The sequence below is a fragment of the Schistosoma mansoni genome, chromosome 1 (genome assembly GCF_000237925.1).
Source record: "Schistosoma mansoni strain Puerto Rico chromosome 1, complete genome".
Taxonomy (NCBI): Eukaryota; Metazoa; Platyhelminthes; class Trematoda; order Strigeidida; family Schistosomatidae; genus Schistosoma; species Schistosoma mansoni.
In genome coordinates, this window is record NC_031495.1 from 58,008,703 (window position 1) to 58,023,263 (window position 14,561).

The following is a 14,561-nucleotide window of genomic DNA, read 5'->3' on the forward strand; positions in this document are numbered from 1 at the left end:
TAGCTTCAATTGACTCATGATCTCAACTCTGTAAATTACTAAAATCTCCACAAAACCCCTTCTGAAAATGTAGTATAAGTTATTTTTTAGTTTGTTCTTCTTGACATAGATAACAACTGTATGCCAAATCTTGAGTCATAATACCAGTAATCATATCAGAAGTCGCCTCATTATGACCTTATAAGTTCAATTTGTTAAAAAAATATTTGGGTGTTTATGGAATGTCGGGTTTGTTTTATCTAATTTAGATATATTCTTATTGATAAAACCATGCTATGATATTCTACAGATGATAAAAAGTGGTTGAGACAGTATTCATTTAATTATTAAAAGTATGATGATTTTGATCGAAAATAAGTTAAGTATATATATAGATGATTTTCTTCAGTACATAAATAGTGCTGTTTGAGACTAATTTATCACTGATTAGAAAACAGTTTCGTGTTTCTTAGCTTTTAGGATAGGTAAATACTATCCTTGTAGTGTAGTCAATAGTTTAGGTGTCTCGATACCCTCATATATTTTGTTTGATGTGAGGTTGTAAAAGCCGTTGGCAGAGATCCTTGACTATTGGTTTTTTGGTCATTTATACTTTCCAGAAAAGCCTATTAATTGATACTTTTCAGATAATTTATAATTTCATTATCCAGAATTCCAGTTAAGGATCTTATTGATGAAGTTTATAGACCGTGACTTATTTTCTGTAAGACTGAGATGTTTGAAATATTTTTTTCATTAAGCAGTAAACGCGAATTGCTTTCATATGAGTTCTAATGGGATTCAAACAAAGTGTCAGATGCTGTTATTGCTGAAATACATTTTTTCATATTAATATCAGGTAGAAATGACATATAGAATTATCAGAATTCAAGCGTGAAGGATTGAAATCCAAAAGCTAAATACTAACTTTCTAAATTTAACCAAAAATTTAAAACTATATGATTAAACGTAATTGAAAAATAAAATAAATTCCCTTCAAATATGGTAACTTTTGCTAGGGAATTCTCTGAATGTAAACTTATGGTCCAAAATAACCCAGAAAAAGCAACAAAACTAATTTAACAGCTAGAAATAAAAACCTATTTCGTATCAAATAACAAAAGGATGAATAACTAGACTCAGCAACTATTTAAGTCAACTGTAAAATGGTTGATATGATAAATCATGGGGTGATTTGGGACAATAATAAATGTAGCGTCAATGGCTTACAATGATAAATGGTCATAAATTAAGTACTGGTGGGAAGAGGTAAATGATGGTGAAACAGAAAGAAGTAGTAATCTGTCCATATAGTGACTGAAGTTTGTAGTTTGGGAATCGGTATTATATGTTATAAGAGTTGAACAACATATAGAGACCTATTCATCAAGTAGGGTGAATAATTCTGTGACAATTAAATATCAGTATGGGGTTATGGAGACTTGAGTTTTGATCGAAACTAAGTGTTCGTGCTCGAGATCGAAGGTCCTGGGTTCGAATTTCATGTGCAGGTTCGTGGGTGCACACTGCTGAGGAGTCCCATAATAGAAAGAAACGGCCGTCTAGTATTCCCTGATTTTCTTCGAAGTTTACTTTAAAAAACACAATTCAATCATTTCATAAAAGTTAATATCATATTACGGAGTCACTAGTGATTATCTATCGGATTTTCTCGGTTACGTTTGTTACGCGTCACCGATCAAGCAACTTGACAATATAATTTATTCATTTGGCATTTTAATCAGTACAAAGCTATTTGGTATAATTTTTATTTTACAGAGAAAAATGGTTTAACTGTGAAAACATCCATTGGTGTTTTGGAACAATAACATAGCAAATAAACCATTCAGCTTAGAGAAGGAACATTACCAAAAACGTCCATCTGAGCAAACAAAACTTGTTCGTCATTTCAAAATACAAGGGATTGAACACCATAATATTGATCAGTACCTAGATTATGATAGGTTACATCAAGTCAGTTTATTGGTAGATTATTTACAAATAGTATAAGATCACAGTGAGAATTTGAACTGTACCATTGAATGGTATGAGTTACTAATCTTCAATAAAAAAGGAATTCAATCTCTCTCACTTTCCGCATATATTTTATTAAACAATTCATATCAGCCTAAAATTTATTTCAACGGCATTTTTAAAATATTTGACTTGAATCATTAAGTATATATAGCCCCCAAATGCCCTGGTACGGCCAAAAGTGGGGAGAGTCCGCTCTCCCTCTCGAAATGCTCTCACATGGCCACGCGTATATAGCCTCTGCCAAGGAAGTCCTACTCACTGCCTTCTCGTGTCACCGGTGTTGTTTACGGAATCGAGGGGGACGAAAAGCGAATGTCCGTCGCTTTAACCGGATTAGTGGACACGGCGAGTCCACCTAGGGAAGTTGGAAAACCCTGATTCCAAACCAATGGTGAACATGGGCTCCAGTATCCTGAAGGAACAAATAGCGTATGAATCAATCGTTGGTCACTGACTACCATGGAAATGCATCGCCTCACGATGCTCCACTGATCTGTGGATCAGACCTTTAGGTCGAAGGCTTCGGGTGTGGCCCCCTAAGAAAACCACCTGCTTCAGTTTGAGCACCTGAGCAGTATCACAGCCCTAACACAAATCTCACTTGATTTGTGTGGCGCATATGTATCTGGTGCCCCTTTGTACCAATATTTATGTGGTTAAATAAATAAATAAATTTCCATAAAAACATTTTTCGGTGTGGAACTTGATTGAAAAACTAAAATATTTGATACTATTTTTATTATGTAATGGAATTTTCATTTAAATAAAATTTTATTGGTTATTCAAATAAATAAATAAAATATTTTTGACTTATGTCTGAATTACTTTTATTGATTTTTAAGTAAATCAACCATACTTATATCAAAAGCAAACAGTTTGTTGACTTTTTAATGTTAGAATATCAAATAATAATGATAATAATAATAATAGCAATAATAATAATAGCAATAATAATAATAATGGAGATAGGAAACCTCAATAATGTTCATACATGATTCCATTACTAACGATTGAACCCAAGACCATCAGTCTTTAGCTTAAGCTCTGACCTCTAGATCACTGAGCTGGGATTCAATAGTTTACCTTCAGTCAATTTACAATATTGCACTACCATCTTCAATTACCTGTTATGGATTGATGTCCCATATCTGACATAGGTAAAATGATCAAATTTAAACTTTCATCAGTATTTTACTGAGCAGTTTTACTTTGAAAAATTGGTTTAAATTATAGGTAACTTTTGTATTGGGTAACACTGAAAGTTCTCAAGTTGTAGACAGACATCGTATCCTGTACAATGTAGATTTACGGACATCATGTCTTAGTGTAAGAGCTTAAGTTTCTAAACTAGTGAAATGAAATCCAATAATCCTAATTGTTAGTTTTTGTGAATAGTTTTGCAGATATTAGATTCCAAGTTTATAGAATATATTAAAATTTGTAGAAATCTTTGCTAATTGAATTGAATAATTTTAATATTTCATTTGGTTATCTAGTCTAAACTTTACCAAAGAACTGATTTACGTAGTTCGATTGTAAAACAGAGTATAACGTTGACACTTATCACATGCTGTAAAAGTGATTACAATAAACTGTCATATTTAATATTTTATGATTCAAGCAGTGACATAACTGTGGTTAGCACATATTTCAGTTTCTTTGTAAGACTATTGACGACCTTTGAGCAACTCTAAAATGACCTTCGAGTGTCCACCCACTTAACAAGGTTAAATGAAGGTTATATACTAGTGCGAGGAATTATGATTAAGATTCACAGTTGAATATTAGGGTTATAAATTAGATTCAATATTTTCATCATGAGCTAACATCAACCATAATGCCAAAATGGTATTTAGCCAAATGAGAGAATGAATTTCGCGCCAAAATCCAAGATTTTCTATCTTAAATGTGATTGGTTTGTTTCTAAATTATAGTCTCGCCAGTTTTTTTCTAATTATAGATAAAAATTATTGTTGTTTCTGAGCTTTATGGACTCTGTATATTGAATATGATATACAGATTTAGATAGGGAGGATTTTTAAAAAATGCTTACAGTTGAGAGTAAACGGTCATTAGTTAGTCTTCGTAATCGAATATTTCAAAATTTTTATTTAGCAGTTTTACAACAAGGAAATTTCTATTCTGTTCATGAAATTTTCTTAGTTTATCTAAATTTATATCATGGAATAATGTGTCTATTTTTAATACAACCATTTTCATGACCAATCATCCCACGACCAATATAAATAAACTACTTATGTGCTATTTTTAAGTAGAGTTTAATATTGGCTATCAGTGGAATCCAGGACGTGTGTCTCGTCCTATTTGAGACTCGTGTTGATATTCACTACAGGACTCGGACTCAGTGCTTCTCGTTTGGAACGCTAAAGTGTTATACCTTTAATTACTAAATTCAGACAGCCAATGCTAGCCAGTGAATAATACTGCTTAAAAAGGCTTATAACTGATAAAAAAACCGAAGTGATTTATATTGGATGTAAACACTTTTTCATTCCGTTAAATTAGTTATAATTAATAACTGTTAACTAATCAAAATACAATACAATTGATTAACTACTGGTTAACTAATAAATTATTAATGATTTATATAGTTGAAATCATGAGTCGATTGGAGTTAGACCACCATGGAAAACCTGGAAGCACTGAAAGGTCGTTTCGTCTCATTGTGGGACTCCTCAGTAGTGCGCATTCACGATCCCGCCTCACGAGATTTGAACCCAGAATGTATCAGTCTCGAGCGAGAGCGCTTAACCACTAGACCACTGAGCAAGCCGGCATCCAACGGTGTTAATGTCTAACTTCAACCAATCCATGAAATTGAACAACCATTCACCAATTGTCTTCAGTGAGTTGATATCTCCCAACAGACCTGGTTGAACTCCACTGGTTACTGCTCTTCACTAGAACTCCAGGGATGCGTACTGCTGAGGAGTCAGTCCCACAATAGAACGAAACGGCCGTCCAGTGCTTCCAAGTTTTCCATGGTGGTCTAAATTCAATTGACTCATGATTTCAACTATATAAAACTACTAAAATCTTCACAAAACCCCCTTCTATGAATGATTTACTTAAATTTATTTCCTTTCAGAATAAAAAATATAATAAAAATGTTACACTTACTATTATATATTCAACATTGATAATGATATAAATTTCATATGTGAATTTATTACCGTCATATAAAAAAAATATATGTATATATCACTAGCTAATAACAGATAAACAATAATTTGAACCAGAAATGAATTCACTTTCTTATTGATTACAAACCAATACGTGTATCATATGTGAATTTGCATGTAACTATGTAACTATGTATGTATGTGTGTATATTATGAACTAAACATTATGTATATATATTTGTTTGTGAATATATGCATGTATTAAAATTTAACTCATCTACTATTATGAATATAAACTTTGTCATTTGGTTTCTTTAAAGAAAAAAAAACAGAAAAACTTAATGTGATCAGTTATATACTACTTTTTTTTGTTTTATTAAACTAGCAACCAATTTAAAGTATAAAAAAAATTTAATAGTGAATTATTTTAGGTGTAGACAAATTTATTGATTAAAAAAAATTGGATGATTTAAAAGTTTACTTCATAAATTTCTTTAATAGTTTAAATCAACTTTATATTTATAATAAAGAGATAGATTGTAAGCAAAGATGGATAGTGGCTAGCAGTGCTTGTGAATTAAGGCTATATCGAGGCAATACGCACAGTATGCACATATGCCAATTAGAGACTGACCAGTTGTAGTCCTAAACATCAATGGGAAGATTCAAACAAACAATACTAAATGAATTTAAAGAGATAGATGTTTAAGATTTTATTTGACCAATATCAGCTGATATATGAGTTGATCCAGAGGTCGACTTGACGTAATCTCAATAATTCCAAGTTTTATTATATTTTTCAGCTTAAAGCTAGGAAAGAAATTTGCGTTGTGGATTTTATCTTATTTGAATTTTATTAGTTAGACGTACTTGAATCAATGTGTTGATATTCACATTGAAAATCGAACTCAGTGCTTATTATCAGTTAGTAAGTGTTGTCAAATATAACTCAGTATCGATTGTGCAAAAAAAATTCTGACGCATCTTCCAATAAGATATTTAGTCACACTCTTAATTCTAATGACATTTTTTTTGAAAAAAGTACGTTATCAGTGTATTTATCTAAGGTCATTTACTGACATAGATTGATGAAATTCAGCTCAGCATATATCAGCAACAACCAAGAACTAACGTTTTTTGAATGAAGGGACTAGTTGTTTTAAGCAATGTTTTCGTTGTTTGAGGGAAGAGGATTTTAGAAATTAAGTCATAACAACGTAGAAATTGGTTTACTTCATAGTTTTGTTTACGACAACTTGTACCTAGGCTTTTTATTATATTCTAATTTAAGTATAATTTCCATTCTTTCAAAGAGTCAAATCTGGTTTTATCTAGAATAAGATTGTATTGTTGAGGTTATAAAAATACTTTCAGAACTTTTTCCAGCGATATTTTGTCAAAGTTATTTCCATGAAGATAAACAGTACCCGCTATAAATTACTGTTTAAATTTATAATAAAAAATTGAGTTCACTCAAATAACAAGATTTTATACGGGAATAAGGATAGTAATACAAATGGGTACATTATTATGGTACGAGAGGAGAGATTATCAAGTATTACTTCAAAAGGACGTTTAACAGAAACACATTTATGACTGTCAGCATGTTAAACAGTCGTTTGACCTGGGTCAACCAGTATCACAGTCTGAGACATTGCCAATGATTTCTTTGCGTTGTGAGTAACACCCTGTTAGAGTTGTATATTTCCAGTGATTATTTTATGAGTAGTAACCAGCCTAATGTTCTCACACTGCTTAGTATATGCTAGTACAGTTGTTGACTCTCCAACTTTTTAGAGGTTATCGTATTTTTCATCATGGTTAGCTGTTTGCCTTATCAATGAGTGTCATTTAACGAGAAGATTAGGCTCACTGTTGTCTCCTAACAATTTTAAAATATCTAGTAAATTTTATCTCAATGTTGACACAGATAACATAACAACTACTTTGAAACTTGGTCGATAGAAATTCAGCAGGAATCAGGACCAAACAATAAGATGTTAGTTACTACTTCTTCTACTACTAATAATAACACTAACACTAATACTAATGTTGTGAATTTACAGCCCGGCGGCTTTTTTTCTCGTGAATTATTTGCCAATCGAAATACGACTTATACAATCTTATTACTGTGCCAAACCGATGACGTTCGACTGGTATGAGCAGCCTAGAGTCCTTATTGGTCCTTTATCCGCCAAGCCCTTCCAGTTGAGTCCAGAACACCAATAACAGCTTCAACTATGCGAATCATTTATTTCAAACGTGATTGGTTTTTATACCAGCCAAACAGACCACACCACAGCATAAAATAAGAAATAACATTTACACAAGATCAAGCCAAACAAAGGCTGTGAACGTGGGGGGCGGTTATTAATAAACTGAACATAAGAATAGTAAGTCGTATAATAATCTATGGGTCAAAATGAAGCTTATAATAAGGGGAACATAGATATACATAATCTAGTTACTGAACAGTTATACAACCAGAGTATATATATATATATATATATATATATATATATATATATATTAGTCCGTTAATAGTTCTCAGAAGTTACTCGTAATTTAATGTCCACTAGTATATAACAACTACTACTGATACTACTACTACTATCTGTTCTGTCTTTCAAATTTATTTTATTATTGCTTGAAATAAAACAGCTATGTAACGAAAAAATGTCCATCAATTCGCGAATCAACTGGAATAATATGTTTCATAAAATACATAATTAATGGTTTTATGATATTTATTTTATGATATATATAAAAAAACACCAATTAAAATGAATTACTTATAAACTTTCAGTAGAATTGTTATTTGACATCATGAATCAATTGAAGCTAGATCACCATGGAAAACTTGGAAGCACTGGAAAGCATTAGTGAATATGCGCGCGAAACTGATAGCTCTTGCGTTCAAATCTTAGAGGGCGGGATCGTGGATTCGCACTGCTGAGGAGTCCCATACTAAGACGAAACAGCCGTCCAGTGCTTTCAGGTTTTCCACGGTGGTCTAGCTTCAAATGATTCATGATCTCAACTATCAAAATTACTATAATATCCAGAAAACCCATTCTGAGAATTGTTATTATTATTTTTTTAGAGGAAAATAAATAATACACATAGTTAAAAAATATTTAACTGTTTTTAATTTAACTCCGCCTGTAGCTCCTCTGGGGGTTACTGTCGGTCCCAAGCCCGGGTAAAGGAGGAGGGTTGGGCATGGGTTAGCGACCCCATCCCGTAGAAAATCAACTCGCTAAAAAAACGCTAACCAGAAAAAATCATTCAAACCATTCAAACTCTGCCCTGGGAGTAGAAGGAATAATTATGACGTCTCATGATGAAAGCCGAGTTCCTTCGGAAGTCATGAGGCCGATGCACCTCCTTACAACCAGAGCAACAATTCTTATAGGTACATGGAATGTCTGAACAATGTAACCGGAAGAGTCTTCCAAATTGCTGCAGAAATGAGAAAATACAACCTGGAGGTGCTTGGAATCAGCGAAACACATTGGACGCAGGTTGGACAACAACGACTGTCTTCAGGAGAACTTCTGTTATACTCCGGTCATGAAGAAGAAAATGCCCCACATACACAAGGAGTTGCATTGATGCTGTTCAGAAAAGCACAAAATGCACTTATAGGATGGGAATCTCATGGACCAAGGATCATCAAAGCCTCCTTCAAAACAAAGAGAGAGGGCATTACAATGAACGTCATCCAATGCTATGCGCCGACCAACGACTACGATGAAGACGCTAAAGAGAAATTCTACAATAGGCTGCAGTCGATCTTCGAGAAGTGCCCAACCAAGGACCTGACAATTCTGATGGGAGATCTCAATGCCAAGGTTGGAAAGGACAACACTGGATATGAAGACGTCATGGGACAACATGGACTGGGAGAAAGGAACGAAAATGGTGAGAGATTTGCAAACCTATGTGCCTTCAATAAACTGGTCATAGGTGGCACCACATTTCCACACAAAAACATACACAAAGCCACTTGGATTTCACCGGATCACACTACACAGAATCAAATCGACCATATCTGCATCAACAAAAAGTTCAGGAGGACGATGGAGGATGTGAGAACCAGAAGAGGAGCTGATATAGCATCCGATCATCATTTGCTGGTCGCCAAGATGAAACTAAAACTCAAGAAGCACTGGACAACGGTGCGGACAACATCACAAAAGTTTAATACGGCCTTTCTTCGAGATGCTGACAAACTCAACAAATTCAACATAGCCTTCAGCAACAGGTTCCAGGCCTTTCATGATCTACTCAATGGAGAGGGAACTACCATGGAGAGCAACTGGAAAGGTATCAAAGAGGCAATCATTTCAACATGTCAGGAGGTTCTGGGCCAAAAGAAGCACCATCACAAGGAATGGATCACTGTTGGTACACTGGATAAAATTGAAGAAAGGAGGAACAAGAAGGCAGCAATCAATATCAGCCGAACAAGAGCAGAAAAAGCCAAGGCACAAGCCGAATACACAGAGGCAAACAAGCAAGTGAAGAGGAGCATCAGAACCGACAAACGTAAATATGTGGAAGATTTAGCGATGACAGAGGAAAAGGCTGCAAGAGAGGGAAACATGAGACAACTGTATGTTACAACAAAGAAACTTGCTGGAAATTACCGTAAGCCAGAAAGACCAGTGAAAAGCAAGGAAGGCAAAGTAATCACCGACATTGAAGAACAACGAAACAGGTGGGTAGAACACTTCAAAGAACTCTTGAATCGACCAGCTCCACTGAACCCACCCAACATCGAAGCAGCACCCACAGACCTCCAAATCGATGTTGGCCCACCAACAATTGAAGAGATCAGCATGGCCATTAGACAAATCAAGATCGGCAAAGCAGCGGGACCAGACAACATCCCGGCAGAGGCACTGAAAGCAAATGTAGCAGCAACTGCCAAGATACTCTACATCCTCTTCAGTAAGATTTGGGATGAAGAACAAGTACCAACAGACTGGAAAAAAGGACTTCTAATCAAGATACCAAAGAAAGGCGATCTTAGCAAGTGCGACAACTACAGGGGCATCACTCTCCTCTCAATACCAGGAAAAGTCTTCAACAGAGTATTGTTAAACAGGATGAAGGATTCCGTGGACGCCCAACTTTGAGATCAACAAGCTGGATTTCGTAAGGATAGATCGTGCACAGATCAAATCGCAACTCTACGTATCATTGTGGAACAATCAATCGAATGGAATTCATCACTGTACATCAACTTCATCGACTACGAGAAGGCATTTGATAGCGTGGACAGGACGACACTATGGAAGCTTCTTCGACACTACGGCGTGCCTGAGAAGATAGTCAATATCATACGGAACTCCTATGATGGACTAAACTGCCAAATCGTCCACGGAGGACAACTCACCGACTCGTTTGAAGTAAAGACTGGTGTAAGGCAAGGTTGCCTACTCTCACCCTTTCTCTTTCTTCTGGTAATAGACTGGATCATGAAGACGTCAACATGTGGAGGAAATCACGGGATACAGTGGACAGGCAGGATGCAACTTGACGATTTAGACTTCGCGGATGATCTGGCTCTTCTATCACAAACGCAACAACAAATTTAGGAGAAAACGACCAGTGTAGCCTCAGCCTCAACAGCAGTAGGTCTCAATATAAACAAAGGGAAAAGCAAGACTCTCCGATACAATACAATATGCACCAATCAAATTACACTTGACGGAGAAGCTTTGGAGGATGTGGAAACCTTTACATATCTGGGCAGCATCATTGATGAACACGGTGGATCAGATGCAGATGTGAGGGCGCGGATCGGCAAAGCAAGAGCAGCATACTTACAACTGAAAAACATCTGGAGCTCAAAACAATTGTCAACCGACACCAAGGTTAGAATTTTCAATACAAATATCAAGACAGTTCTACTGTATGGGGCGGAGACGTGGAGAACTACGAAAGTCATTATCCAGAAGATACAAGTGTTTATTAACAGTTGTCTACGCAAGATACTTCGGATCCGATGGCCAGACACCATCAGCAACAAGTTACTGTGGGAGACAACAAACCAGATTCCAGCGGAGGAAGAAATCAGGAGGAGGCGCTGGAAGTGGATAGGGCACACTTTGAGGAAATCACCCGATTGCGTCACAAGACAAGCCCTCACATGGAATCCTGAAGGTCAAAGGAGACGAGGAAGACCAAAGAACACATTACGCCGAGAAATAGAGACAGGCATGAGAAGAATGAACAAGAATTGGATACAACTAGAAAAGAAGGCCCAGGACAGAGTGGGTTGGAGAATGCTGGTCGGCGGCCTATGCTCCATTGGGAGTAACAGGCGTAAGTAAGTAGTAAGTAAGTAATTTTAGAATATATTCTTACTAAATCTATTATTTTTCTCCAAGACATCAAACTACAGTATTCTAAATTTTTATATCAAAAGTTAAACTGTCCCATTTTAAATCTAATCTCGATTTTTATAGTTGAGATCATGAGTCGATTGAAGCCAGAGTACCATGGAAGATCTAGAAGCACTGGACAGCCGTTTCATTCTATTGTGGGACTGACTACTCAGCAGTGCGCATCCACGATCCCGCCTATAGAGATTCGAACCCAGGACCTATCGGTCTCGCGCCCGAGCACCACCGATAGACCTCTGAGCCGGCATCCCATGGTGTTAATGTCTAACTTCAACCAATCCATGAAATTGAGCAACCATTCACCAATTGTCTTCAGTGAGTTGATATGTTCCAACAGACCTGGTTGAACTCAACTGGTCACTGCTTCTCATCAGAACTCCAAGTAATACCTCATGGAGCCAGTCACTAGTGAGCATGTGATTATAATCAGAAAGGGTTTTGTGGAGGTCCCACAACAGAACGAAACGGCTGTCCAGTGCTTCCAGGTTTTCCATGGTGGCCTGGCTTCAATCGACTCATGATTTCAACTATGAAAATACTGAAATCTCCACTAAACCCCTTCTCATTCTAATCTCTATGTAAATTACTTCTAGAATTTGATATAATATAACATTTTCTGTTCTGGAAACAAAATTACCGACAGAGTTTGTATCACACATAGGTAATTACATCACTTCTGATAGTGCTCTAAATAATCGTAAATCAGTGGATTATAGAGACTTTGAATGACTAATCACTGAATGTTTGATCATTGAATACACTTATTAAACTTTTTTCATGCTAATCTTCAGGTTTTACATTTGAATAGCTAGGAAAAGCAAAATATTCTGTTATGTAATGCATTATTCATCGTTGGGAAATGAGAGAACATTGTTTGGAAATAGAAATCTGTAGAACAATGCTTACTTTCTGCATAACCTGAAGAAGTTACTGTTAGTAAACATAAAATTTAGATAAAGAGATTTTATAGTTGAAATCATGAGTCAATTGAAGCCAGAGCACCATGGAAGACCTAGAAGCACTGGATGGCCGTTTCGTCCTATTATGGGACTCCTCAGCAGAGAGATTTTATTCAATATTTTAGTGATATAACAACATATTCGTATAATGAAAAATCAATGAGAAACAAAAAAAGAGACTCAATAAAAGTAAGTAAACACAGAATAAACAAAAGTTTCTGTTTAATTGAAGAAGGAATAAGTTTTTCAGCACAGTTAAATTTTTGTAAAAGAATTTTCACCTAGTAAACAACTTTGAATGTTTATTTTTAATGTAGTAATAAAAACTTATTTGTTTTGATCAAATGAATCGATTATCATTTTGTTATGATATTAGTGAATTTAACTGAATTAAAAGAGTGAGTTGGCTTAGGTATTTGTAGTCAATGAGTTCAAATGTGAAATGTAATTGTTTATTTAGGTTTTATCATTCAGATAGTATCATTGTTTCTCATACAGAAGACTTAAAATAAAGTACATAAACATTTACTCTGTAGATAAGTAACATTACATAATAGTAGTTGAGTGGATAAACTGTACGTGGAACTTCAAACCTAATTAAAAATAGAACACAATTTGGTTTATATATTTATTGAAGCGTTCACATGTAAAAGTCAATAAAATAAGTAGATTCGCCTTGTAGATAGACAAAAACAAATACAAGAGCTTGATTGTATTATTTCCTGTCAAGTGAATTCAAAACTTTAACAAGCAAAGTGGACCGTGAACTTGGCCATTACACAGGGTTTGATTAGCGTATGCTCAATTTACATGAACAATGAATAATACTCATTGCGTACTATCATTTTTGATCTAATTTCTTCCGGTCAGTAGTTACATTTACATCATAGTAGACCAGTGTATTTTTGTAAATAACACTATATATATACTCTAAATTAGGCATAATTCATTACAGTTATAATTTAGGGAAACACTAATTTCTAGCAAACTGAAGGATATTAGTTTTAAGATTAATATCTGTTAATGAACTGAAAAATGTAGTGAGACTAATGATAAATATTAATTTTATATTTTAGAAAGTTAAAACAATACTAAATAAATATGGCAAAGTGATTGACAAATTTGTGAGTCATGATAAAATGAAGTAGCTCGGATATCTGATACACTTGCCTAGACCTACGCAAACTGAAATAGAAGATGGTTGAAAGGAAGGAACGGCAATTCAAATCATGTGTCATTAGCCTGAGAAGTTTGCGTCTGCTGAGCTGATCCATGTGTGAAGATTTACCGTTATGATCTGTTTGGCCATTATGGAATTTTTCAGAGTTTAACTTTCCTGTGAACAACATCCCGCATAAAGCCAGGAAATAAATGGATAGTTTGAAATATGATTGTCAAGTAATATCACAAATTATTTGGCATTAGGGAGGAGAAGAGACTCAGTGGTCTTAAGATATCGTAGTGGGTATGAAACATAAAAATTGTGTATTCGTAACATTGTGTGTGTGTGGTATATCAGGAGAGTTGAACAATGTCATATGCTTTTTGAAGGTTGGCAAGAATATGCACTTTCAATTTTCCTAATTTTCCTGATTGGTTGGACAAGCTTTGAAAAAAGTATAATAAAATTGAACTTGATTATAGAACATAGCAATGTTGAATACTGAAGATTTTTGAACTAAGGTTAAGCGAATTCCTGTGTAATCCTGTTTTCAATATTTCTTCAGATGATATTAGTTCGTGATGAAAATTAATAAATTAATAATGACCACATCGAATTTTACATATGCATATTTCATAATACACTATTCACTGAAGAAAAGCTTTTGTACATAATTATGTATCAAACGTTAACTATAAGATTTGTAAAAAAAAACAAATATTCAAATATAGTTCACTTACTTTTCTGATAAAGCAAACCTTGGCAATCGTTTTTCCTTTGCATTGTTCAAATGATCATATTTTGATGGATTATCTTTCAGCATATAATTAGGTAGTAATTCCGAGTAAATCAGCATGATATGTAT

The 14,561-nt window shown here is 34.8% G+C and overlaps 1 protein-coding gene across 1 annotated transcript in view; it reads right to left on the minus strand.

Annotated features, from left to right (window-relative positions):
- Nucleotides 1–14,552, minus strand: part of Smp_157570 (hypothetical protein) — a gene marked incomplete at both ends in the record, with an annotated part of 37,045 nt that extends 22,493 nt beyond the window's left edge. The window contains one exon of the mRNA XM_018795001.1: nt 14,437–14,552. Within this exon, the coding sequence (XP_018649357.1) occupies nt 14,437–14,552 (116 nt within the window). The remainder of the gene's footprint in view (nt 1–14,436) is intronic.
- Nucleotides 14,553–14,561: the final 9 nt, after the last annotated feature.